Source organism: Propithecus coquereli, unplaced genomic scaffold, assembly GCF_000956105.1.
Source record: "Propithecus coquereli isolate 6110/MARCELLA unplaced genomic scaffold, Pcoq_1.0 Scaffold540, whole genome shotgun sequence".
In the NCBI taxonomy this organism is placed as follows: Eukaryota; Metazoa; Chordata; class Mammalia; order Primates; family Indriidae; genus Propithecus; species Propithecus coquereli.
In genome coordinates, this window is record NW_012151286.1 from 327,566 (window position 1) to 355,547 (window position 27,982).

General features: G+C 45.8%; 1 protein-coding gene across 2 annotated transcripts in view; it reads left to right on the forward strand.

Moving 5' to 3' along the window:
* Positions 1-2,823: 2,823 nt before the first annotated feature.
* GNAO1 (guanine nucleotide binding protein (G protein), alpha activating activity polypeptide O) overlaps positions 2,824-27,982 on the forward strand; it is a 159,739-nt gene continuing 134,580 nt past the window's right edge. Inside the window, exons 1-2 of one of the 2 annotated variants that reach the window (XM_012657445.1) lie at positions 2,824-3,796; positions 4,020-4,062. In XM_012657445.1, the coding sequence (XP_012512899.1) occupies positions 3,679-3,796; positions 4,020-4,062 (161 nt within the window). In that variant the 5' untranslated portion in view covers positions 2,824-3,678. The remainder of the gene's footprint in view (positions 3,797-4,019; positions 4,063-27,982) is intronic. The other variant, XM_012657444.1, reaches the window with a different exon arrangement.

Here is a 27,982-nt window from a genome sequence, read left to right on the forward strand (position 1 = left end):
AATAATCAAATAACTATAATTCTGAGGACTGTATAAAATAAAACAAAATAGAACCTGTCTTTGGTCTAAGCATGCCCCAACTCTTCATGTTAGGATGGTAATTTCCTCATTCCCACAGGAATTAATTGTGAACAAGTTAAACAATTGTGGTATTAGCTAATTATTAATACTAATAATTCACAGTGATCTGAGAGATTCTCATCCTCACTTCCTTTGGGAGAACAAGAATAAATTTAATAATTGGGTTCTGGGGTTGTAAACTTTCTGTGAGACTGAGAAGCATACTTTATATAGGTATATAACATGGTATTTCTCAGATAGTTCACAAACCTGTAAAAGGAGCACTAGCTTACTACTTTATGACTTTGTGAGTTTGAACAGTTATTCAACCCCTCAAAGGTTCAGGTTCCTCAACTGTAAAATGGGTACGCAGGCTGATCTGTATTCATGGTCCAGGCTCTTTCCATTCAGCTATGATGCTTCCCACACCATAGCGCTTAAGTGAGGTTTATGTGAGAGGATCACATGAGATAATTTTTGTAAAGTGCTCTGTAAGCTCTAAAGCACTATACAGATGAAGCGGATTAGTATTATTATTAGAAGCCCAGCTATAAAGATGCAAAGCGACCCAGAAAAAGAAAACAGAGTAGACAAATCTGAAATACAACATCTATAGCACCTAGAACATTACCCCGTACATGGTGCAACATGGTGCGTAGGTGCTAAATAAGTACTGAGTGAGTAAAGAAAAACACAAAACACAGGTTTGTGCCACCACCATACTAAATCTGATACCACAAAAGAATAAATATACCAAAAGTCAAGGATAGTTTCATTCAACCATGCAAACCAGAATGCCCCAAGACCTTAAATTTTAAATTACTTGATATGAAATAGCATTAAAGTGTAAAATGCGACCCACCATCTGCAATGAAATGGTTATATGCTTACCTTTTCAGTCTTTCAAATGCAGTCCTGTAGGGATAGCAGAACCTGGGTGAGGTTGCTGAATTTTTTTCCTGCATCTGGTAGATTTGCCTAATTGTCCTAGCAACCTCTTGAGAAAATAAATTCTATAGAATGCTGGGTACCTAAGCTCTCTGTTTTGGATTTGAAGGGCTGACTTTTATTGACACCTAGATTTTAAGCCAAATTAGATTTATCCCCTAACATGCCCCTCCAAAAAAAAAAAACACACACACAAAAGAAGAATGGGGAGGGGAAGTAGGGAAGCAGTTATTTACTTTATAAAACAATTCTCTATGGGATTCCTTTGTCCATTTTCTAGAATATGTAAAATGTGATTCAAATTTAAATATTTAAATTACATACAACTTGACACAGCTATTTGTAAAACGAGGCAAACCCATATGGGGAAATGCCGAATAAAAAAACATTCTGGGGAAAAATATTTTCTTCTGGGTGGCCCTAAACTGCCTTTTCCCCCCTCCATTGCACATGTATTTTTATGCTGGGTAACATTTCCAAAACAGGAGTGTTTTTTCTATCGCTGAAATGAAACAAACAAGTTTGCTTTCATAGCCACGGAAATGCCCAACTGTTAGAAAAAACGTTTTCCACTGGCCGCTTGCCTTTCTTATCCCCGTGCAACCTTGCTTATTGGCCCTTTTCCTTAGCAGAGCCCCTGGAGCTGTCTGATGGAACTCATTGTAGAACTATTTGGTACAGTAAGAATTAGTTTCTTCAAAATCTGAGACCACCCAGAACATGCCCAATCTTTGGCAAACGTCTACTTGTTTCCTCAGTATTTGTATAGCTGTACACTGAGTAACTGGCTTGGGTTTTTGGGGCTTTGAGGAGAAATGGGGAAAACTGTTTTAAAAGATGAAAAAAAACAAGAAAATCTCTCTCATCAAAAACCTATTCAAAATTCATTTTGTGTGTTTTTCTTTTTGGAAGGGGCAGGGACAAGAGGATTTGGTGCAAAGACGACCTCAACCAAGCTAAACCGTCCAATATTTGCAAAAGCTTTTTAAATAAACTTTGGGGAGCAAGCACTTGCTAGAAGCTCCCAATGGCAAGAAAACCTGTCCTTCCCCTCTGGGCACCGAAGCCTCCCCAAGGGTGGGAACCGTCTGCCGCACTGAGAGCCGTGGCCGGAATCTCGGAGCAGGGTCGCGAGGGCCATGGGGGTCAGAAGGTCCTGAAGTACAGGCTTTGGCTTTGTCCCAGCCTGCTGCGTTCCTCTCCTCACCGCCTCGTCTTTCACATACTAGGTGCTCAATACATGTGGATACGGGAAGCCAAAGATCCGAAACTGCCCTGGTGCCCCGAGGCGAATTACGGGGTGCGCAGGTTTATTCCGACCCGCTGCCTCCTCACGTTTGCTGAGGTAACTTGGCCGCGGCTGCTCCGGCCCCAGCAGCTGGACAGCAACCAAGGCGAGCTGCTGGAGAAAAGATGGAGAGCAGGCCGGAGAGGAAAAGAGGCCGCGCGGGACGCGAGCCGGGGGGGGGTTCACCTGACGGCCGCGCCGGCCGTTCGACCCCGCGCTCCCAGCGACAAGAAGGCCCGCGCAGACTGCGCGCCCGGCAAGCAGCGGGGTGGGGCGCCCCGGCGCGCGCCCGGCCCCAGGCCCCGCCCCCGCCAGCCCCTCACGCGCCCACCTCAGGGGAGCCGCGGGCCGGGAGGGCGCGGGGGGCGGGGAAGCCGCGCGGGCGCGTGCGCGTCGCCGCCAGCTGACGCGAGCCCAGGAGCGCGCGCCTCCCCCGCCCCCAGCCTCTCGGTCCCGGGGGCCTAGCGCGCGGCTCTGCTGACGTCAGCGGGCGGCTAGCGGAGCCGGCTGCGCAGAGCCGCCGGCGCACTCGCGCGCTGCGCTCGCCCCCTCCCCCGCCCGGGCCCCGGCGCGCGCGCTCGCTCGCTCTCCCTTCATTTTTTTCCCCTCCCTCCCTGCCTCTCTCTCTCTCTCTCTCTCCCTCTCCCTCGAGGTCCCGGCTGGTCTCGGCTCCCTCGCGCTCTCCCTCTCTCCGGTAAGCTCCACCGAGCGATGCGAGTTCTGGGAGACAGCGACGCCGCCGCCCGCTAGAGACCTGCCCCCCGGCCCGGCCCCCTGCCCAGCCCTGCCCAGCGCGCGGGGGTCGGCGAAGGCGCCGCGGACGCACCGACGGCTGAGGACCGGCGATGCACATGCACTAGCAGCACCCCCCAACTCACTCCCTCCACACCCCGCGCCGCCGCCGCCGCCTCCTCCGCCTCCTCCTCCTCCGCCGCCGCCGCCGCCTCCTCCGCCGGCAGCCGCGGCAGAAGGACCCACCCTGCCCCCCACCCCACCCTCCGCTGGCTCCGGCTGCGGCTCCAGCCGCGACTATTATTTTATTTATTTTGGGTCGTGCACAAGCCTCAGTGCCTGCAGCCCGCGCCGCCTCGGCCCACGGGCGCCTCCTCCCTCAGCTCCGGAGCCTCAGACCGCGGCCGCGCTCGTCTCGACACCCCCAGACCCCCGCCAGCTGCCGCGAGTCTCCGCGGCTGGAATCTTGTTAGTGGCCGTCTTTTTGGGGGCTTCTAGTTTCCCGACATTTTTGTTTCCAGTCAAGGAGAGGATATCGTGATTTTTCCCCCTTTGAGCCCAGGCTCTGCTCTCTGGGGGGGTGGGGGGCGCGCCGAGCCGGGGAGCGGTGCCAGCCGAGTCGTGCGGGCTGTGGCAGGGAAGGGGCCACCATGGGATGTACTCTGAGCGCAGAGGAGAGAGCCGCCCTGGAGCGGAGCAAGGCGATTGAGAAAAACCTCAAAGAGGATGGCATCAGCGCCGCCAAAGACGTGAAATTACTCCTACTGGGTAAGGACCTCGGATACCACCCCCATCCCACGACCCCGGCCACTCGCACGCCCTGCCGCCAGCACCCCCATCCCACCTGCCCCCAGGGAGACCTGGTCCCAGTAGTTGCCACCACCATGTGCCCAGGATCTCCCACCACTTCGCATGCCTTAACCCCCCAAACCCCCGCCCCGTTCCCCTAAGCTGACACTCACCACTTTTTCCCCTGTCTGTGTCCCAACAGGGGCTGGAGAATCAGGAAAAAGCACCATTGTGAAGCAGATGAAGTAAGTCCCTGTGGCATTGGGATTTGTACTTTTATTAAGAATAATTTTAAAAATCATTTTTATTACCTTGCTTACTCCACAGTGCTCTCCAGGCCTGCTTTGTAATTAGTGTGCACACACACATACACACACACACACACACACACACAGCCATGGACTTGACTCCCCTCCCCCACTCCGTACGTTGGTTTTGGGTCCTCCACCCCAACTCTTAGGGTGGGTATTTTGGGGGGGGCGTAGGAGGAGTGCCTGTAGTTGTATGAATGACAGTGTCCGCCATATTGATCAGAACATCACACTACTGGCATGATTATGGTCATTACTCTTGCTCATGGATTATTTCGTGTGTCTCACTGCCTCCATTTTTGTCTCTCTGTATCTCTGTTTCATTCTGTCTCTAGTTTTCTCTCCTCCTTCCTCCGTACCCGTCCCCCCAGCGTCTGTAATCCCACTTTCCCCTGCTCTTCTCCTGGGGCAGTGATTTTGAACTTGGCTAAAAGATGGAGGGGACAGCCCTCGATTGGGGTGGAGGATCAAGTGTCTGCTGTTCATGGATTTGGTGCTGAATTGTAATCTGTGGTTTCCACCCCACCCCCCACCCCCCTACCAAAAGAGGGCGAGGGTTAGGGGAGGGGATATGTGTTAGGGGAATGAGGTGGGTTTCCAATCGATGTCACTGGCAGAGCTGTATCCAAGGCAGAGGTAGAAGGGGGACGCTGGCTGTGAGGCTGAACGCACGCCCCTTACTGCCTCCGGCCCCTCTCCACCCCAACCCTCCCAGCGTTTGCTCTCCTGACACCAGCAGTTTTCGTTCACTCTGTGGCCTTTATCAATGTATTTATTTACACTCTGCATAGGCCGAGTTCCATGTAATCTACCCACAATGCGGATTTCAGGCCCACTTGCCGCCGCCCCCTTCTGCCTTAGATATCAGTTTCCCCTCCTAATTAACTGGGGGTGGATTTGAGTGATGGTTAAAAATTAAAACAAAATGGGATATTCCTTCCCTTCCACACTTTTTCAACAAGGCGCCTCGCCCCTCCTTCCCACTGTCAGGCTCGCTTCTTGCCCCATCCGCTCAGCGGTTCCTGGTGAGCCCACAGGCAGCTTTGCCTGGGGAGGGGGTGGCCGGCGGGGAAAGGGTACACGCCTTCGGGGCCTGCCGGCCCTGCTGCTTCCGTTGGCCTGTCAGTTCCGGACGGAGGAGTTCGTTAAGAACGTTTAGCGAAGATTCCACGTCGTTTTGCTATGACACCTTCGTGCACACACAGCTCCTAATTAGGAGTTGCTGTGCAGTAAACAAAAATGATTGTTTTTCAACTTGACAGAATAGCCGAAGTAATTGCATCCCGTAGGAAAACAATGGAAAATAAAAACCCCTTTCGTGGGAAGGTGGGTGGGAGACGAAGCATGCTTGCGGTTTCAGAACCAAGATGCGAAAGATCTTGCATGTGTAACAGGCATGACAAGCGGGTTCTAGGCGGCGCCATGATGGTAGGGAGTAGCGGCTCGGAGACAATTTCCCCATCTGCTTGACGTGTTCTTATTTTTGTTCGAGAACTCCCTGGGGCTTTCTTCGCAGAGGTCCCTCGGCTCGCCGCACCCCTCTGAGCCACGGGTAGTCTGGCTTGGGGCTTCTCTGGAGCTCGTGCAACCCAAATGGATGGGGAGGCGGGGCCTGGGGAATTGCTCTTTGCAACTAGGTGCATGTTGCGTCTGCCTGGAGCCCTTGCAGGTCGGTAAATGCAAGCCCCGTCACCCCTTTCTCCCGAGGGAGGACGTTTTAAAACTTCAGAAGTCTGTAATCTGCAGTGTCGGACTCGGAGCCGGGTAGAAGCCCCAGCCACCAGAGCTGGGTGAGGTTTCAGGCGTTGCAAGTGGTGGACAGCGCCCAGCCGAGGCCGGAAAAGTCGATGGGGCTCTGTTCGGCGGCACTCGGCGAAGCTCGGTGCGGCCTGGGCGCGGGGCTCGGAGGAATTCGGCAGTGTTCGGAGAGGAGTCGGGGTCCTGGTGGCGAGAGCCGAGCCGCTTCGGAGAAGGCCGAAGGCATTCGGAAACGCTAGGGAGGGCGAGGGGAGCGCACAGAAGGGGATGAAAAGAGGGGACAGGCCAGAGTCTACAAATTACCTTTGCATCTGCCAGAGCAACTGCTTTTCCTGAATATGCCCCATAAATTAGGTTGATTTAATAAGAAGTTTAAAAATATATACTGAATCCCCCAAAGGGTACCTCACCTTTTTTATTCAAAGAGAGCTGAGCGCTCTGAGGAAATAGGTGTGCCACTTTAGAATGAAAATTCCTAATTATGTACTGGGGCAGGAAATCTTAAATTAAAGCTATATGTAGACTTCCCGGGAATGTCCTATATGTCTTGTATTTGGTTACACTGAGAGGGGGGAAAAATGAAATGTCTGATGTTTGAGATGGTTAATTCGGAAATCAGAGCGTTCGCCGCCCCCTCCCTCCACTTCTCCATCTCTTCTCCGCTCCCCCCCCCCCCACTGGACACCTTTTGGGAGAAAAATGTCAGACAAAACTGACATTTTGTAGGTAAAACAATATCTTTTTTTGAAAGCACAATGCACCAGCTTTCTTTAGGAAGTAGGCTAGGTTTGCTCAGAAGATCAGTCAGAAAGGTTCCTGGCCCACGTAACTTTTGCTGCAGGTGACCCTGGCATTCTGTTCTCCTGAAGCATTCATGAATGGCAGCTTCTCCTGTGAGCCCTCCAGCTTGGCTTGAAATAAATCAGATCAGGGCCTTGTGCCAAGCTGGATGCAGGACTTGTTTTATTAACCGCAAAATGTGGGATTGGTGTTACTGTATCCCCGTGACAAATTTTTTTGAGTCCTCCCTTGCAGAGATGGTTTTCAAGATCACCACTTAACTGAGAGTCACTTTGAGTCGGGAGAATTGTACCTTGGGTGGGACCAGGCCTAAAAATCTAGATGGCATTTACAGAAAGCAGTTTCCAACTACCCTGTGCAATACAATTGGTGAACAATCTATCAGGCCATATGCATGAGTTAATTAGGGGACGGTGTTATTTCACCAGGGCAGATGAAATTAGAGAGTCCTCTGTAGGTGACACCCTATGATAACCCACTGATTTCCTAATGGGGTCTGGGGTTTAAGAGCTCGGCCTGATGGATTAAGAGGAAGAATATTGGTATTCAGACACCACCCTTTTATTCAGCATTTCCAGAAGAGCAAAGAGCCTTTCCATTCAGCCTGTCTTCTCATCTATGTTGTGATGTTATGATTGGAAGAAGGAATCGGCATCCATACATGCTCATAGTAACTGAAGTTAAAGGACTGGCAGCTGCTGCTTAGAACAAAGTGTTAGCACCCTCGTCACCTCATCAGCATAGGAACATTGCAGAGAGACTGACTTGAAATTCTTCTGCTTGATACATGTTGTAAGGGGAAACTTGCATCTGTTTAAGAGATGCTACAGATTAGGTTATCATTTTAAAAGCCTGATTCTCAGTACTTTTATTAAAAATTTCATTTGAACATGAGTTTTTGGGTTCGTGCGTGCGTGTGCGCGTGTGTATGTGATTGTGAATTAGTGTTTGGGAGCTCTGGGTCAGACAATCCAAAACATTTTGGTAGTGAAAAATAAACAGTGATAATTGAGACAGCACAAATATAATTTTACGCATACCGTGAGTAATCGATGAATCTTTTTTTGTGCATGGCATTTTAAATAATTTTGCTTGGTTGGGAGTCGTGACCTCAACTGTGATACAGCATCATCATTTTGTAGTCAGTCAGTAGGACTCTTAGTTATTCAGATTAATCAAAAATTTTAAAGGAAGTGCCAATTTTATTTAATTACCAAACCCTTACCAAAAAAATCTCTTAAAGAGTTATAATTTTGTGAGATATAGAATCAATAGAATATCACTTTAAGTGACTTCCCAGTTCTGAACAAATAGTGACATCTGCATGGGCAGTATACCTGGTGAAAATGTAAAATGAACTATGGAGTTTGCCCTTGTTCGAGGTGGTGGATTTTCTGTGATATCAAGTTCAGGCTATCTGTCTCTGGAGCATTAAGCGGATTTTTTAAGGGAGATAATTTGAAGGTGGCGATGAAGCATTGTTTGCTAGGTGGTAGTCTTTACCTAATGGGCATGGTAAAATGGAGCACGTTGGATGTGTATTCATTCCCACAGTACCTACTCAGTGCTATTTTAAAACAAATTTAAGAATTTGCCTGATGAAGACGTCATGGCTCATATAAATATTCCAGCCCTTAAGGTGGGTGTGATTCCAAGGTTCGACCCCACTCTGTCAGTGAAGGCAGTCTTAAAAGGTGACCTGCTGCCAAAATGCTAGTGGTTTCCTCCTCCCAGCTAACCCTGACTTTGTAATTAGAGTGTCTACCGTTCGTTTGGGTTCAGGGCTGCATTTTTTCAGCACACTGCTGTTCAGCACCTACTAACTGGCAGGCATTAATGGAGGTGAATAGCAATTTGCAGCCATTACTCCGTGAAAGTGCAGCCATCTAAAAGGGCGTTTCCAACTTGTGCCCAAACGGTCCCCTGTTGGGCTCGCGTTCCACCAAGAGCTGCTCTTCTAGATTTGTGGACTTATTACTTCTGTGATCATCTCGTTGGCTGCTTTGCCCCCTCCCTTCCTCCTGTCTTTATGTTTATTCAGATGGATGCACCTTGCTCTCTGGAGACAGTGAGAGCGTGAACAGAATGTCAGATCAAGTAGCAGATGAGGTCTCCTTTGCTGACGGATGGTGCGCTCTCCCTCCTTACTGTTCACTGAGCTGTAAATACCAGCAGACCTTCCTGCCGGAAGAGTAGCAAACAGTCCACTTGATCTCAGGAATCAGCTGTGGAATTCTGGAATCTCAATTACCCACTGGATTCTGAAATGGAACCTGTATGCTTGTTGGAAAGAGTTGTTGCCAATTAGAGTAAATGGATGAAGCTTCATGCAGATTGACATGGCTGGAAAGGAATGCGCATTTTCTGTTCTATATGTGTGGTGCTGGATTAGACTTGCAATGCCCAGAGTCAGAGCACTGTCTTGTTTCTTTTACCTTATGGAACTCCCAGAGTATAGTGTGCTTCTTACCATGCCACATCTGCTAAACATAGGATAAGATCACTCATGGTTGTCAGCCACTCATGGTACCCTATCTCTGTTAACACTAGAGATTTAATGTGAGTAGAATGAGGTCCTATTTTTCTGATGTGCTCAACCCATCTGGGCGCTGGGACTTGATACTGTGGCTCCCAAAGTGTTTTCATTCTCATTTCTTATGAAGCCAGATAGACCATTATCACAAGAACACCTTCTTGATCTGAAAGACAGCAAACAGCAGATGAAGAGGATGATTCCAAACTGAAAAAAACATTTTGGAAAGGGTTACCTCAAAAATTGACACTAGCAAAGAACAACTTTTAACTTTGAAAAAAGCAAAAAAGTGTATGTTTGTACAAACAGATTTAAAAATACATGGTTTCAAAAATAACAGATGCTATGAGAAGGGCACTTCACCTTACTTTCTTATTGATTGTGTCATCATAAAAAGCTTGAAGGTGCTCGAATTTACTTCATTCTATGATTTTGTTTAAATTTGTATCCCATTCTTATTTTATTCCATCCCTCTCATTCACACACAGTACTGGTAGAAAGGAAACCATCCAACAAATCAGTGATTAGCATGGGAGAAAGGAGAGGAAAGAGCCTGTTAACTGGTTCAGACAAATAGGTAGTTTGTTATTTAGAGGAGCAGTGTAGCATGCTTCTCTAAAATTGAGAGGTGTTTAAGAGCATAAACTCTGCAAACAGGCTGCCTGGCTTCAAATCTTGGCTTTACCACTAGCTAGATGTGTGACCTTGTATAAATTATGCCACTTTTGGTGCCTTAGTTTCTGTAAAACGGGACTGATAAATAAAAATAACTACCTTATAGGGTTGTTATGAGCATAAAATGAATTTAACATATGAAATGCGCTTATGGCAGTGTCTAGAAGATGGAAATCATTATACAAATGTTAGCTCTAGTTTTTATTCCTTTGATTGATTAGTGGTTGTTTCCTTCCCATATGGAGTTCTCTTGTCAAGAATGTGGGACTTAACCACCCTGAGAACCAGAGGGAGGCACAGTGGCTCATGCTCATGGCTTCTTCCCCTTGCCTGCTCTGCAGCACCGGTTACATAACAAACTGTGTTGTCATAACTGATGTGACATTTTTGATGGTGCAGCTGCTTCAGCCCAAGAGGCTGGAGTGATATTACAAAGAGTGGGAAGGAGCACTGAACCAGGTGTCCAGACCAGCCTCTGCCCCTGAGGGTTTAGTTTCCTGAAAGAGTTGGATCAGGGATGCCCCAAGCTCCTTTCCTGTTCTAAATGGTCTGAAATTGGGAACTCCCTTCATTTTCGGGCTCTTGAGATTCTAAATATTAATATAAAAGCATCAATTATAGTTCTATCCCACGGGGGTATGGGGTGCCCATGAAAGTTAATTCTAAGGCTAAGATAATTGCACAATAGCAACCTTTACCACAAAGCTTCGTCAGCCAGGAAATTTGTATTTCTGGGGGGCATTTTGAGAAAACTACCACTAACCAAACCTTTCATTGCAGATGTGGGTTCTTAAGCCAAAGAGGAGGATCTGAAAGTATCCTGTTAGTAAGAAACAGGATGTTTCCGGGAGGAGAGAGGCAGGGATGTTCGAGAGAGAAGTGGTTACTCTGTGGCTTCCAGGATGCTCAGAAGTGGAGACAGTCCTGGCATCCACTGGGGATGGCTGCATGCGAAGGAACTTGCCTGGGCCAAGGTGCCTAAGACCCAGGGAGTGGGGAGATTTGCATACTAGTAGAAGGGAAGGATCAGGAGATCCTTTTGACTCACTCTCTGATTTGAATTTGGGCAGATCATCTGGTCTCTCTGGGCCTCAGTTTGTTCATCTCTTAACTCAGATGTGGGGCTTTCACCATAGAACTTCTCAGGCCTTTTTCAGGTTTCCAGTTCTTCTAAGATACAGTAAATGCAAAGAGAAACCTGGAAGCCTGAAATGCAGTGGGGAATAGTGGGAGTATTTACCACCCACAGCTTTTATCTGCTGAGCCATCTTTAGTTCTAATTTTCTTTACAGAGAAGAGGAAAAACATTGTGCTTTTCATAGCACCAAAAAATTAAAGTAAAATAAAATCCTGTAGGGCTAATAGTCAGTGCCCTGAATTTGTCCCCCTGCTCCCTTGATTAGACGCAAGCAGAATGCAGAAAAGAGAAAGGGCTTATAGTATATAAGAATAGGGCTCCATGGCCAAGGATGTACCCTGGATTCTCTGCCTATGTTAAGTCTTAGCCAAACAGATAAGTTTTCTGTGGAAAATTGTTACTTATGGGACTAGCTTCCTCATGCTTTAAAAGTGACCCTACGTGGCCTGCCCCCAGGATCTCAGAGCACTAATGCATATTACACATTGTAAATTAATTAGGTGTTTATGTGTCTGTATCCTTTACTAGTCTGGGTTCCCCTTCCCCACCAAGGCTCCCTAAAGTAAGGATGGTGACTTATTTTTGCTCATGGTGCAGCACAGAGCTAAATGCCTGGCCCAAAGGAGGTGCTTAGTATGTATTAGTTGAAGAAAACAGAGAAAGAAATGAGGTACACAAGGAATGCACCTTATTATCCTACATAAGCTAGAATAATAATATTGAAAGCTTTTGATGGCCATGGGCTGTGTTCATCATTTTCAATCCATTATCCTCATCTATTTTTTTTTCACATCAATGTATGAGGAAATATAGTCATCAATTCTATCTTACAAATGAGAAAGTGAGGCTCAGAGAAGTTACGTGGCTTGCTCAAGGCCACACAGTTTCGTGAGTGACTTGTCTAATTCCAAAACTATGTTCTTCCCATTGTAAGCCACACCATTCTTACTGGACCACAACCAGTGTGATCAACAGAGAGCTGGCAGTCTGAGACTCTGTACCCATTAGTAAATGGGATGGTCCCAGCCTTGGTTGAGATTGGTGGCTGAAAGAACAGCAAGTGCCTGATTGGTGCTGGGTTCCTTCTGGAAGTGGTGGTAATGGTCACCATGTATCACATTGATTTGGATAGAGTGTGCCCTAGCAACCATCTGGACAGTCCTCGAAGTCATTTTCCATTCGTACATGAGATATGGGGACCATTTTGAGTTGCAACAGAGAGAAGTTGCTGCTGAAGGCTCTGGCTTTGGTGGAGGCAGGTGTCTTGAAGAAGACTGGGGAAAGACAGAATAGTAGGAGATCCACCCATCCACCTATCCATAAGCATTGATGAGTGCCTACTTTGCGCTAGGCATACACATGATGTCATGGAGGTAGAGAGGAAGTTCTCAGTCCCTGCCCTTGAGGAATTCATAGTTTAAAGGGAGCTACAGACAAAAGACTCTTGCACTTGAGGGCAGGAAGTGCCATGATGTTTGTATGCACAGTATGCTGTGGGAGAACAGAGGGCACCTTCTCTAAGCAGGAAGTTCAGGGAAGTCAATCGAGAGAAAGTGGCACGTGGGCTGAATCTTAAAAGAAAGTGGTAGTTAGGCAGGTAGAAAAAAGGAATGCCAGGCAGAGGAACCAGCATATGCAAAGGCACTAAGATATGTTACTGCATAGAACATGCTAGTAATGTAAACTAATTTGGTTTGACTAGAGCAAAACATGTAAAGGAGTGCTAAAAAATGAGGGATGAAAGATGAGACAGAAACGAGATTGTGAAGGGCCTTATCTATTGTGCTGAGGACTTTGGATTTTATTCTGAAGATAACAAGATGCCACCTGAGGGTTCTAAAGAAATGGGTGGCAGGATCAGTTTGCTCTGTAGAAAGATCACCTCCATGGACTGGAGGGAGTCAGGTCTGGAGATTGGGAGACCAGATGGAAAGTTATTCTGTGATCCGAGAGCTAAATTAAAGCAGTGGTAGTGTGGGTGGGAAAAGGAGACAGATTCAAGAGATGTTTGGGCAGTGGAATAATTGAACTTACTTGATGTTCAGTTGCAAGGGCATTGAGGAGGAGATAAACTTTAGAGAGCGTAGGCAAGAATGAGTCCAGGAGTCCTGGTTTGGGCCAGGTGAATGGTAATACCATTCCCTGAGATGGAAAAATGCAAGAGGAAGAGGGAAGACTTGGGGAAATAAACGATAACTTCATTTGGTCATGTTGATTCTTGTGAATCATATGAATGGATATCCATGGTAGTGCATTAGGAGATAGGACATATCTGGGAAGAAGGGTCAATCTGGAATTCTGTGCTGTTTGTAGGCAGTGAGAGCCATAGAAGTTGGTAACTTCACCAGGCTGAGTGAGGGGGGAAGAGAAGGCAGAGGATGCACCCCTACCTCAACCATCCCTCCTCCAGCTCCAGGAAATTGAGAAGGGATGATCTGAGAGATGGAAAAGAAAACTCAAGGCAGAGCAGCATCATGAAAGCCAAGGAAGGAAAGGATTTCAAGAAGCTTGGCTCTTGTGGCTCATGCCTGGAATCCTAACACTCTGGGAGGCCAAGGCAGGAGGATTGCTTGAGGTCAGGAGTTTGAGACCAACTTAGTAAGAGCGAGACCCCGTCTCTGCTAAAAATAAAAAAAATTAGCCAGGTGTGGTGATGCCTGTAGTCCCAGCTACTCAGGAGGCTGCGGCAGGAGGATCGCTTGAGCCCAGGAGTTTGAGGTTGCAGTGAGCTACAGTGATGCCACCACACTCTAGGCTGGGAGACAGAGAGAGACCCCGTCTCAAAAAAAAAAAAAAAAAAAGGCAAAGAAGTGGTTAGTTGAGTCAGATATTGCAATAGTCGGATGAGGTGAACACTGGCAGGTGTTCCTTGGGTCTGGCAAGTTGTTGGTGACCTTGGCAAGAGCAGTTTTAGTGGAGTGGTGGGAGAAAAGCCAAATTGCAGTAGGAGTCAAGAAGTGCATGGGATTAAGGAAGTCAGTCAAGGCCATGAATGGAGACCCTCCCACCCACACCCTGAAAAGACATGTGGACTATAGAAGGGGAGGGAAGAGAAGTAGGGAGGGAAAGGAGACACAGGGTGCAGGGAGGCTTTATTTTTATTGTTCATTTGGCTAACATGGGGGGACTTGGATCCACTGAGAAGCTGTAAAGAAAGTTGTAAAGAAAGAGGGAAAAGTTGAAGGTTATAGGGAAGAGGAAGTGGTAAGGACCAGAGCCCCTGAGAGGATGGGCAGCTTGATCTTGACATGAATGAGTATCTCCTTCCTTGAGACAGACAGGAGAGCAGTAATGATGCAGTGTGCAGAGAAATTCGGGGGTAGAATGGTAGGGACAGAAACTGAGGGAGCTCCTGCCTTAGCACTTATTTTTCTCTCTGGAGTAAGAAGAATTAAAAAGCAGCTGTGTTCATGTACTGGAACACCAAAGACTGGTGACATTTATACTATTCAGACCACTCATTTATCTAATATTTATCTAGCCCTACTATATTTTAGACACTGTTCTAGGTGTTTAGAGATTCAGTGATGAACAAGTCAAGTCCTAGGGAAATCAGGCAATAACCTCATAAATAAACAATTGGGCATAGTAGCAGGTGGGGAACCTGCAGCCTTGCGGCCATATGTGGCCTTCTGGATCCTTGAGTGCGGACTTTTGACGGAATCCAAATTTTACAGAACACATCCTTTTAATAAGGATACCATTGTTCAGCAGACACCGTTGTTTTACTGTGCCCAGCTTCACTCATCCCAGGCTGTTCAGGGGGGCTTCCTGTCACTGCCTGCTGCTGCTTGAAGATAGAAGTGGACACATTACTCAGACCTTACCATTCACAAAATCCCATTCTCCTGGCCATGGGGATTGGCCCAGGAATAGACAGGTGACTCAAGATAGGCCAATCATAGTCCTTCCCTAGAATTTAATAGTCACTACGAGAAAGAAGCTCTTCATCTGGGATCCCAGCAATGTCCTCACTGGGCTGGAATGATGAAAGCCTGGAGCTGTCTGTGGCCATGTTTCCACATCTTCATTATCCTCTGCAAGGAGGAAACTTGCTTATCATGGAAGAGACTGAGGCTTTGAGAGATTGGGGGACAGGGCAGGGAATAGGGAGAAGAGAGAGAGGAAGCCAGAAAGACATCTGATGATATTAATGGAATCTCTGAAGCTGACTCTGTGGACCTGACAGTTACATGAACCAATAATCTCCTTTACACAGACTAATTTGAGCTGGGATTCTGTCCCATACCACCAAAATCATGCTGATGAGAAGGTTAAGGCCTTCCAGGAAGAGCAGCTAGTATGAACTATAACCAAAAAGCAGGACTCAAACATGCAGGGCACCCTCAGGGAGTTGTGGGCAGTCTTGTGTGACAGAAGAGTGGTGGTTTGTGGGAATATGAGCAGAAGTGATCGGAAAGGAAGAGTGAGGCTAGATTGTAGGGACCCTGATCATTTTGCGAAGGGGTATATGCTTAGAATGCAGTAGAGTGTCAAGTCAGGAGAGCCTGACAGTTGGAGGCTAGAGATGAGGCTTAGAAGCAGAGATTTTTGTAGTCTGAACTAGGGAATTGGTAGGAAAGGCAATGAGAAGTTGGTTGGGGGAGAGATTTTGGAGGCAGGATAGATGACACCTGGTGTCTGGTTGACCATGGGGAGAAGAGAATAGTTCAGAGAAGTCCTCCAGCTTTGACCCTGTGTAATAGAGTTTAGCTGTGTCTCCAAGTTGGGAAGCATAGGAGCAGGGAAAGAGATAGCAGGGGAAGATGGCAAGTCAAACCACAAGCATGACTTTCAGTCCTTACAGGATAACTTTCTGAAAATGTTCATCAGGTTGCTTAGGAGGTAGTTCTGGCATTTAGAAGAGAGGTCTGGGCTAGAAAGAGAATTGGACTGAGCTGCATTCAGGGTAGTGCTGTGAGAGTACATGTGATGCCCCTGGTGGGTATACAGATGGACAGGAGAGGGAGGGCCCAGGGAAGGGGCCCGCCATTGTGGAAATGAGGGAGGGAACCTGCCATAAGTAGACACACAGATAGCTCCAACTAACAAAAGGGGCTGGGAGTCAGAGGAGGAGGAGGAAATCCCAGAGCACTCTGCCACGGTGAAACAGGGAGGGAATGTGCTTCAGGAAGTTCTGGGTGATGAGCAAGGGTTCTGTTCCATGGCATTGGCAAGTTAGGTAAGGACTGAGAGAAGACCATTGTATTTGGTGATTGAAGCTATCGTGGGCCCTCGAAAGAGCAGTTTTGGTGGAGACAAAGAGCTAATAGCCAAACTCAGGAAAACGTAATGGTGGACATAAGCCTGCACTAGAAGTCAGGAAACCCAAGTTCTTATCCCGGGTCTGTCCCTATATAACTGGTGGTCCCAGGCAAGTTTCTTAACTTCTCTAGGACTTAATATCCCACGTACAAAATTAGGAAACTGGACTGCATGATCTATAAGCTTCTCCTCCAGTCTTGAGTTCATAATTTTTTATCTTGCTGTCCAGCAAACAGATGTTCTTGTGGCAAAGGAATTCCCCTCCTTCTCCCTTGGCCACCCCCAACTGACATAATAAATTATAACAAAATTAAGCTTTCAGAACTCTAGTGCTAATTGAGAAAGAAAACTGGGACATCAGCTCAGGGAATTGTGGACACCAGTGCGTGTTGTGTCCACGTGTGCTCTGCACTGAGAATGCCCTGTGAGGTAGGGTTTGTCTCGTCATACTGTCAAGGTTGCAAGCCCAGGATGGCGTGCTGCTCTTCCACAGGGAGGAGTGTTGAAGATGATTCCAGAGTGCAAAGACAAAACGACCCCTAGGTGTCCCTCTCTCTGAATGTTCACGTGGAAAGGAGTAGAAAGGCTTGTGAGCCTGAGCTGGGGGGGGGCGGCGGTCCAGCCAGGGCAGGCAAAGAGCTGGAGGTACCCATGCCTTGGGAGATGGGCAAGGACAGGAGTGGCACTTGCTCTGTCTCCCAGCTACTGTGTGGCCCTATCAGTAGGGGACTTTGGGGAAGGGATGGCAGAATGGCAGTGGGGAGAACCTAGTCTGATTTTTGGCCATTCTTCCTGCTCTTTTTTCCCCCATGTACCTATTTCTTCTTTCCTTAGAATTTCTACCACTTGGACCCCACTGTTTCCTAACTTCTTTGGCACACGTTTGTTCATTCTATGAATACCTCTGGAAGACCAGCCAGCCACGTTTTGGCACTTTCTGAGTTTCTAGGAATAGAGCCCTTAATAAGATAGACAAGCTCCGTGCCCTCAAGGACCTTACAGTTTTAGAGAAGGGAAATTAGTAAACAAATAAATGAAAGCAAGGTCATTTAGTATAGTGATAAGTGTTCTAAAGGAGATCAGGATGAAATAATGGAGAGTGGTTGAGGGAGATGAGGTGTAAGAAAGCAGGTCAGGAAAGATCTGAGGAAGAGGGAACAGCAGATGCAAAGGCCTTGAGGCAGAAATGAGCAAAAAGAAGGCCAGTGGGGCTGGACCATAGGGAGGGAAAAGTGGCACAAAATGAAGTTAAAGAGGCCAGTAGGAATCAACATGCAGGGCCTGGTGGCCATGGAGAGACATTTGGGTTTCGTTCTGAACGCCATGAGGGGATGACAACTTGACCTGACTGACACATTAAAAAGATCCCTTCGCCTCCTGGAAAAGGCAAAACCATAGGGACAGATGTTACATTAGTAGTTTTGGGAGGAGGGGTGATTAAAAGGAGGGAGGGATTGACTTACAAAGGGGTACAAGGGAACTTTTGTGTGGGTGGTGGGAATATTTTCTGTTGTGGTGGTGGTGGTTATACCACCGTGTATGTTTATCAAAACTCATCAACTGTATACCTAAAAGGGAAAATTTTACTCTAAGTAAATTATACTTCAATGCACCTGACTTATAAAATACATATTTTTTAATCAAAAAAAGAATGGCAGAAAGCCTTAACAAAATCCCTCTGGCTGCCATGTGGAGGGTGGATGGCAGGGAGCAAGCCTGGGGGCAAGGGACCCTTGCACAATTCAAGCTGTACATTGGCCACTCGATGCTGTTTTACAAGTTAGCTGTTCTTACAATTATGTGCGGTTCCTGGTGCCTTCCTTAAATCAGTTTATTGATGTGTGTTCCCAGTTTTCCTGTTTATATCACTTTCCTTCACAACTGGTTTGAAACTTCAGTGTGGATGGAAACCATCTAATTCTTTTCTGGGGGCCCATGGATGCTTATTACATATTATTTTCCTTACATTTGAGTGGTGTTTTAAAGTTTACAAGCACATTCTTTATATCCTTTGAGTTTATGATAATCTTCTCAGGCTGCACAGACATTACTATATCCCCATTTTATAGATGAAGAACCTGAGGTGAAAAGTCAGTATAGCAGTATCAAAGAAGCATGAACTTTGGCTTTGCCATTTGTTGGCTATCGGTGTGATTTGGGGGAAAATTATTCTTTCTCAACCTCAGTTTCCTAATTGTTAACAAGAGACAAAAAAATAAACACATTGCAGATACACCACAAGGATTAAATGAGGTAATACAGCTAAAAAAGCACTTAGCACATAGTTGAAATTCACTAATGGTAGCTATTTGTATCATTTTTACTATCAGAGAAAAAATGATTTATTCAAGGCCATGGGGCAAGTACATGGTTGAACTAGATCCTACTTTTTCTAATTCCAGGTGTGTCTGGAAGGGTAGAGATGCCCTTACAGTTAATAAGCCTTACAACCAGGTGAGAGGTGGAGGATGCTGAGGGAACACCTACCTTCATGTAGGGTCTGGGAAGACTTCTTGGAGATAACATTGAAACTGGTCGTCTTTAAAAAAATTTTTTGTTGTGACATAGATCAGTATACATGCAAAATGGGCAGTAAAACATGTTTTACAAATGTTTTAAAAAGCAAACACTCAGATAGCCATTGGTAGGTTAAAAAAGTAGGACATTGCTAACACCCCAGAATGTCCCTAAATATCCCTTTTTGGTCACAGCTCCCTGCCTCACTCCCCACTACCTTAACTTTCATGCTGTTTCCTTGCCTTTCTTTACAGTTTACCACCTATGTATGCATCCTCTAATCATATAGTGTAGTTTTGCCTGGTTTTGATATAATTGGAGTCATACCAATTGTATCTTGTCTCTTTCCTTCAACATTATATTTAAAATATTCATCCAAGTTGTATGTAGCTGAAGTCTGTTCATTTTCATTGCTATATAGTATTCTATGACATTTATTTTATGAATATTTGAAAATTTGGGGTGTAGCATTCATAAATATTTGTTCATATTCATGAATATGTGATATTCATTTTAATGTTATATTCATTGTGATATACCAGCTATGACTATACTGCACTTTATTTATCCATTCTACTGTTGATGTGGCTTTGAGTCATTTTGAGTTTGGGGCAGTTATGAAAGATGCTGCTCTGAATGTGTGCGTGTGTGTGTGCCTGTGTGTGTGTGCGTGTGTGTGTGTGTGTGTGTGTCTGTGTGTATTCTGGGGCACATGCATTTGTGAAGGATTCTTTGAAATAGAATTGCTGGGAATCTTCGACTGCATTACATAATGTTTTCCAAAGTGGTAATTCCATTTTACACTCCCTAGCAGAGAGAATTCGTGCTGTTCCAAATCCTTGTCAATATTTAGTATTGTCAGACCTTTTCATTTTTACGAAACTGATAGGTGAGTAGTAGCATCTCACGGTGGTTTTACGTTACATATTCTAGATCCCTGAGGAGGTTGAACAGCTTTTCATATATTTATTGGACAGTTGGATTTCCTCTTTTGTGAAGCACCTACCTGTTCTTTTGCTACTTTTTAAATGAGGTCATAATTTTCTCATTAAGTTGTAGGAGTTCTTTATGTATTCTAAATCCTAGTTCTTTTCTGATTTGTTTTTGGGGTTTTTTTTTTTTTTCCATTTCAAATATTACTTCCCATTCTCTGGATTGGCTTTTCACTTTGTTAATGGTATATTATGATAAAGAGATGTTCTTATTTTTAATGTAGTCATGTCTTTCAGTCTTCCTTAGTGTTTTTCGTGTACTATTTAAGAAGTCTTTCTTTATTTTCAGTGGTAAAAACTATCCTCCTTTTCCCTGTCTTCAAAAAGCTTTGAAGCTTCTTTCCTTTCCTATTCAGGTGTTTAATTTACCTGTCATTGATTCTTGTATGTGGCGTACGGTAGGGTCCAGTTGTGTTTTTCCTCCTAGCAGATGCTCCTTGGTCCTGTCACCACCCGTTGAACAGGCCATTCTTCAGTTGCTGCCTGTGGGACCCCTCTGTTGCTAGTGCAGTGTTTATATGTGCAGGCACCTGTTTCTTGGCTCTCCATTGCATTCCACTGGACTCTTTTTTCTTATGTCAGTGCCACACCGTCTTGATTACATGTTACAGCTTTATAGCACGTCTTGGTATTTGATTTAGCAAATCCCTTCGCCTTGGTCGTCTTCATGAGCATCTTGGCCATTCTCGGCCCTTTGTCCTTGCATGTAAATGTTTGAATCAGTTTCTCTCTCTCTCTCTTACACACACACCCCCACTAGGATTTGGATTAGTATTTCTTTGAATCCACTAATCTGTTTGGGTAGAATTGACATCTTTAAATCTTGAGTCTTCCTGATCCATGAGCATGTTATGTTTCACCATTATTTAGGTTATCATAATTTCTAAGAAGTATTTATAATTTTTCCCATGGAGTTCTTACATACTTGTAATTGCTGCTTCTTTTTTTTAGAGGAGTTTTAGGTTCACAGGAGCATTGAGAGGAAGGTACAGAGATTTCTTGCATACCCCTGCCCTGCACATGCACAGCCTCCCCCTCTATCAACACCCCTCACGGAGGGTACATTTGTTAGAACCCGTGAATCTACCTTAGAGTTTACTCCTGGTGGTGTACATTGTATGGGTTTGGATAAATATGTAATGACGTGTATTCATCATTATAGTATCACATGGAGTATTTTCACTGCCCTAAAAATCCTACGTGCTCTACCTATTCACCACCTTCCCTCAGCCCCTGGCAACCCCTAATCTTTTTACTGTCTCCATAGCTTTGTCTTTTCTAGAATACAGTTGAAATCAGACAGTACGTAACCTTTTCAGATTGGCTTCTTTCACGAAATAATATGCATTTAAGATTCTTCCATGTCTTTTCATGGCTTGACAACTTGTTTCTTTTTAGCACCAGATAATATTCCGTTGTCTGGATGTACCGTGGTTTTTTATCCATTCACCTGCCAAAGGACATCTTGCTTGTTCCAAGTTTTGGCAATGATGATAAAGCTGCTATAAACATCCATATGCAGGTTTTTGTGTGGACATAAGTTTTCAGTTCCTTCAGATAGATACCAAGGAGAGTAATTGTTAGATGGTATGGTAAAAGCATGTTTAGTTTTTTGAGAAACCACCAAATTGTCTTCTAAAATAGCTGTACCATTTAGTATTCTACCAGCAATGAATGAGAGTTCCTGTTTTCTACATCCTCACCAGCACTTGATGTTGTAAGTGTTCTGGATTTTGGACGTTCTAATAGGCGTGTAGTAGTAGGGCTGCCTCTAATTGTTGTTAGAGAAATTTCCATTTCTCTAATGACGTATGATGTGTAGCATCTTTTCATATGCTTATTTGCCATCTGTATGTCTTCTTTGGTGAGGTGTCTGTTAAGAGCTTTGGCTCAATTTTTAATTGGGTTGTTTGTATTCTTATTGTTGAGTTTTAAGAGTTTTTTATATATTTTGGATAACAGCCTTTTATCTGATGTGTCTTTTGCAAATATTTCCCTAGCCTATCATCCTGTTGGTAATTGTTTCTTTTTTTGAATTGCATTTTGTTATCTATTGCTGGTATATAGAAATACAATAGATTTTTCTGTATTGATTTTTATAATCATTAACCTTAATTTTATATAAATTCTAACAGTTAATTTGCAGATTCTGAGGCCCAGAGAGGGGAGTGATCTGTCTAGATTCCCATCGCTAGCTAGTAACAGAGCAAGAATGAATGTGGGTCTATTTCTCCTGACTTCCAAAGTGAGAATATTCAGGAAGGGTTGGAGGAAGCCAGTTGGGGAGAAGGAAATAACATTTATTGAACACCTGTTATTTAAGATGCTTAATAATATGCATGATCAGCTTAACTCTCCTTGAAGACAAGTTGTTGATATTCCATTTTTATAGATGAGGAAGTGAGATTCAGAAAGGTTATCAAAAACACTTGTTCAGGGTGGTACCTTAGTGCATCACTGAAAGAACTTTTCAGGGTTGGAGGAGTCTTCTTGCTCTGTCATGCATACATCAGACTAACATGCCTTCTGCATTCGAGTTTAGATGCCCACAGAACTCCCTTGGCCTCCTACCCTTGACCATGCTGTCTCCCAGAGACCCAGCACTATGCAGATCTGGGGCTGCCTTTAATAAAGCTGTACTCACATCTCCAGACTCATGCAGGCCTGGTTACTGTCAGCTCTTGGGGTTGAGTTCCTACCCAAGGTTCTGAGGTCAGTCTCCACCCCTGTTCCTCTCCCCTCCCACCTAGTTCCCTCCCAACCAGGGAAATTAATTCAAAACTTGTTGGGTTCTAGAAACCAAATTAGGAGTTGCCCTGGGCATCTTGTTTCAGTTCTGACTTGAAAGTATGGTTGGGATTTTACGACCCTGCTCTGTTATGCAGTGGACTGGAGAGAATTTATGGCTGCAGTCCTTCCCACCACCCCTCCCCCAGCTTGTTGATAGCTTGGAGCTGCCTGCACGCAAGGAGGTTTGCTGCTGCTGGCTGTGCAAGGCAATGGTGAGCCGCTCTGTTTGTGAACACTGCCCAGCAGTGCTCTATTCAGCATGACAGCTTCCTACTCTGGAACACACGGCTCTTCACAGAGCGACTGTAAATTATGCAACTCCACAGTTAAACAATGAGGAGTAAAGGGGAAAAGGAAGGGACAAACTGTGGATTTCAGCCTGGATCTGAAATCTGAGTGTGCAGACTTTAGGCTACTTGGCAATTGATGGGAGGAAGGTTCTCTTAACAATTGATAAAAGCCAGGAAGTCCTGTCACAGTTCTACTTGTGAGAGTGGGCTTTACTGTTTAAAAAATGTAAATGTTCTTTTCAAACTCTGTTTATCAATTCAGGGAGAGTTTCAGAAACTTGGAGGGACATTTACAAAAGAAAGTAGTCATATGGTGTACTGAAAGTAACTGAATGCTATACACGGTATTTAACCTTTGTACTGAAGTCCCAAGTCATCATTTTTTATTATTGCTTCGTACTAAAAATCGGCACCCCTAAGGGCAGGCTGTTTGCCCTCTGCCCTGCCCCTCCCCAGCCCCCACCAATGGTCCTGGAAGGCAGTGAACTCTGCTTGGATAAGCTTTGTGTGATTTTCCTGTCTCTTCATCTGCCCTGTCTTGTTGCTTGCTGCCTTCCCACCTCAAGTAGTATTCCCCTTCTCTTTTCTACTCTGAATCTGCAACGGCCCAGAAAACTAAGTGACCGGGTTTGTCACAGTAGCGTGTGGGGCAAGAATAATCGAAACATAAGTGAGGACCTGAGGAACTCTACTAAAAGTAGAATGCTTATGCTTTAGTGCCCAGACGTTTCTGCATTTCTGCCATATGTGACATGGGATTAAGTAAGTGCAGAAATGAACTGGCAGCTGTAAGTAAGCGACGGGGACAAGGTTGCTGTTGCTGCTGCTGTGCTACATGGGTGCCCAGAGTGCTTCAGTGTCCTTCCTGGACCAGCAGTGTTTTAACTCAGAAATTTCTGGACCAGTAGCTTGCAGATGAGAGTGATGTACTGTGATTTGTTAAAAAGATGTTGGACTGGCTCTAGCAGCAAGGAGGCTGGTAGGAAAACTCTCTAGAGCATGGGTGCTCTGCTGGGCCCTTTCTATAAGGTGCCCTGGGCACACATGGGCACACACAGGATCGGGCTGCCTGACAGGCAAGACATCCCCAGGGACCCTGCCCAGTGGCCAGTACCGCAGCCATCTGCCCACCTGCGGTAGAACTTAAAGTCACACAGCTAAGCCAGGCCAGACCCAGTTGCTACTTTTTGGTCAAGGCCCACGCTAGCCATTCTTCCAGGGAAGAGGGAATGTGAATTTGCCTGTTTTCAGATGTTTGTAGCCTTCATACAAAAGCATTTGGAACCATTTGGTTAAAATGCTTTCCACCATTATTGTGCATTCATTTTTTCCCTCTGCAGATACTTACTGAGCTCCTACTCTGTACCCAGCATTGTCTTAGGTGTTGTAATTGAGCAAAACACACAAATTCTCTGCCCTCACAGATTGTTCTTAGGTTCTTGTGTATGTGGGTGGGGAAAACAGGCAATAAACAAATAACTAAAATATATGGTAGTATGTATGTCAGCTGGTGATAATACTATGGAGAAAAATAAAGCAGGAAAGGGGGTTAGGGAGTGGGGAGGGGGTGTTACAGGTGTGTGGTGTTTTTTGGTTTTTTTTAGACAGGGTCTTGCTATGTTGCCCAGGCTGGGCTCAAGTAATCCTCCTGCCTTGGCCTCCTGAGTAGCTGGAATTATATGCCACCACACCCAGAATAGTGGTCTGGGCAGTGGAATAGAAAGCACAAAGGCTGTGAGTCAGGAGTGTGCCCGATGTGTGTGAGGAGCCACAAGGAGATTTTTGTGGCTAGAGTCACAAATATACTGGAAAAACGGGTGCCCTCGTGGGGTCAGTGGTTATTTGGGGTGTGGTCTCAGCTAAAGACAGGGGTTGGAAAGAAAGCTCCATCACAGACTTGCATGGACCTGTGTCTTGTGGGCATTTGGACTGTGTTATTCTCCTGCAAGGCCTACTACTTGGGGGTGGTGTCCTGTGTGTACGTGTGTGTGTCCTGACAAGGGAGGGACATTGAAGGGAAGAATCCCTTGCGTGGATGAAGTGCGTTCATGCTGGTGTAACCTGGGAAGGGTCAGGCTTCCTTGTCCCACTGGTCTCCTCGTGGAAGAGGCTTTTCTTGCTGGGGCTTCGCACTGGTCCTGGCTCTGTCATGCTCTCCTGTGTCATCATCACCAGATTGTGAGCACTGAGGCTCGCACAAGGACAAAGAGACTGGCCTCCAGACCTCATTCAGGGTTGCTCGCCCAGCTGTGGCCCCCTCCCTAGACATGCTCAGCAAGCCAGCCTGGGGTCCAGGTGCAGATCCCTGGGAGTCAGAACCACAGGGCACGTTTCCCCAAGTGTACCCTGGAAGTTTAGTGGTATACAAGTGAGCGCTTTATTTTAATGTGTTTTAGGACAAAGTGTCCTAACCATATCAAAGCCATTTAGGACAAAAGGTCCCTATCAATAATAATCCCGATTATTCCTTAAGATGAAGTTAAAATAAATAGGACGTTTTTTAAAAGGCAATAAAAATCATACAGGTGGCACAAAAGTAATATTTGGGCAGTGCTAACCTCAAGCCTCCCCTCAGCATGGGAGTGCTGGTTTCTCACCAGGGCCTCTCGTCTGTTAGGGATGAGAGAGTGCCTTGGAAGAGGTCTTCCTCTGTCATCTTGGGAATACAGTAGCTATCTCTCTGTCCCAGCCCCTGTCCCTGAGCTGTCCCATACTTCCTACTTCTTCCTGTCATTTGCCTATTGGGTGTGTCTCTCCCACTGCCTGTACCTGGCCTGGGCCCCTCCTGCCATCTTCTGCTCATCCTTCCTTTGGTTCTGGTGCACAGAATCTCTTCAGCTGTCTTCTAGAAATGCTGTTTCTGCCCTTCACTCCCCTGCTCCGTCACTTCAAATGATTTCCTTTCACCCTCAGCATTGGGTCTGGGCATGCCACAGTCTAGCCACCACATTGATCCTGAGCTGTGTCCCACTCTATAGAACACCTTCCCTCTGGCTTCCACCCACACCCCTGCCTCCATATCTGCCTCCATAACTGCTGGTATGCCTCTTCTGTCCTCTTCCTCTGCAGGTCTGGCCTCCAAGGCCCAGCTCAAGTCTCATCTGTTCTGTGGGGTGTTCCTCTGGATGCTAACCCACACTGGTGTTTCCATTCTCAAAATTATTTTATATGTGATGTCTGCACCACACCATTACAGTTTTTTATGTGCCATCATGGTCCCATAGAGATGATCCCTTTGTCTATCTGAGTGTGCACACATGAGCGTGCACACATGCGCTATTTCCAGAACAGAATAGTCGTGCTCACTGTGAGCCTCGCAGAGAGCCCTGCGCAGGAGCCACCTGACAAGAAGCAGCTTCAGCATAATGAAGTGTGCCAGCTTTGGTGGCAGCCCTGCCTGGTTTGATTCCTGGCTGTGCTACCTTCTAGCTTTGCGACCTTGGGCAAGTAGGCTTGAGGACAGTATGAAACAGTATAGAAAGCATTTAGCCCAGTACTAAGAACACAATAAAATAATTATGGTTGTTATTGTTCACCAGTTGGCAAACATTTCATGTGTGTAGATTTATTTCCTCATCTAGGCTATAAACCTCCTATGGATCTATGGTGCACAGTGAGTATTCAGGGTGAATTTACGTAGTAGAGTAGTCCATTTACACTATTGTAGGTTTTCCCTTAAATTGGCTGTTATATGTAGAAGTTTTTGCAAGTTTATGTGAAACTTCAGTATACCTATATAATATATATTATTTGTGTATTTGAGTCCCAAGTGGATTCAGAATGGTTGAGCCTATCAAACCACAGCCCTTTATTGAGGACTTACTGTCTGTAGGGGAGAGGGAAGGGCCTACTCCCTCTCTTCCTGTTGGGGAGAATTCCATTTCTGCCTACCCCATCTTCTTTCTCCACAGCCTAGACCTATACCTCTCCTCCATTTTTCTACAGATTTTAGAGTTTTCAGCTCTTCCCAGTAGATGCTAGGGCCAGGTATGAGCCGCAGAGGGGTTTGTGGCAGGGTTACAATGCTAAGCCTACCCTTTCTTACACTTCTACTGCTAGGAGCAAATCATCTAAAAGAAATATTACCTTGACCTGGGCAGTGGTTACTCAGGTTACACATCTATAAAAATTCATTGAGCTGTACACTTAAGATTTATATGTTTTACTATATGTAAATTATATCTCAGTTTTTAAAAAGGTGATGATAGTGCTTTTTGTTAAGCAAAAGAAGGCCCAGGAAATTAAGCAGTGCCCTTCTGAGTCTACCAGCCTCAGGAGAGTCCAATTCTGCAGATAGCAGGGAGAAGTGCTCTATGGGGGGAGGTATTTGAACCCTCAAAAGAGAAGGATACACCCCAGTCAGCCTAGTTTTCCCTACTTGACTCCTAGGCATTGACATCTGTGAATCTTCTTCATTTTTCACGTTCGCACCTAGGGGTGAAGACCTGGGAAGAAATGCCCCGTGCCCATTTTGGATGCCCTGAACTACCCAACACATGAGTTCATGTCCACTGCCCTGTTCTTCAGCACAAATGTACCTGCCATTGTGAAACACAAGGGTTCAAGTCCTGTCTCTGCCACCTCAGGGTTTTTACCCCCTGTAAAATGGTCATAAGACCTAAGACCTGCCTTATCAGTCTGACGTGGTTGCTGGGAGTATCGAATGAGATAATGGATGTGAAAATTTTACAGGGCCATAAAATATAAGCCGTCAACAAAGTGCACCTCCAAGCCCAGATTAATTCCGTGATATTGAGAGGCACGGGGTTCGGAGGGACAGTAAAGCCTAGAGGATCAGCATGCAGGCTCTGGAGGCAGACTGCCTGGGTTCATCGGTCCTGGCCCTGCCGCTTACTAGCTGTGTGACCTTGGCCAGGTGCTTATCCCCGTGGTGCCTTAGTTTCCTCAGCTGTCAAATGGAAATAATGACTGTACTTCCCCCACAGGATTATACTAAGGATTAAATGAATTAATCCAGGTGAAACACTTGGCTCAGGGCTCAGTTATGCAGCTAATATTGCCATGGGCAAGGTTCTCTGCTAAGCCTTGAGAGGAATCTTTACTGGCCAGAAACAGAAAAACAGGTCTCATTTGA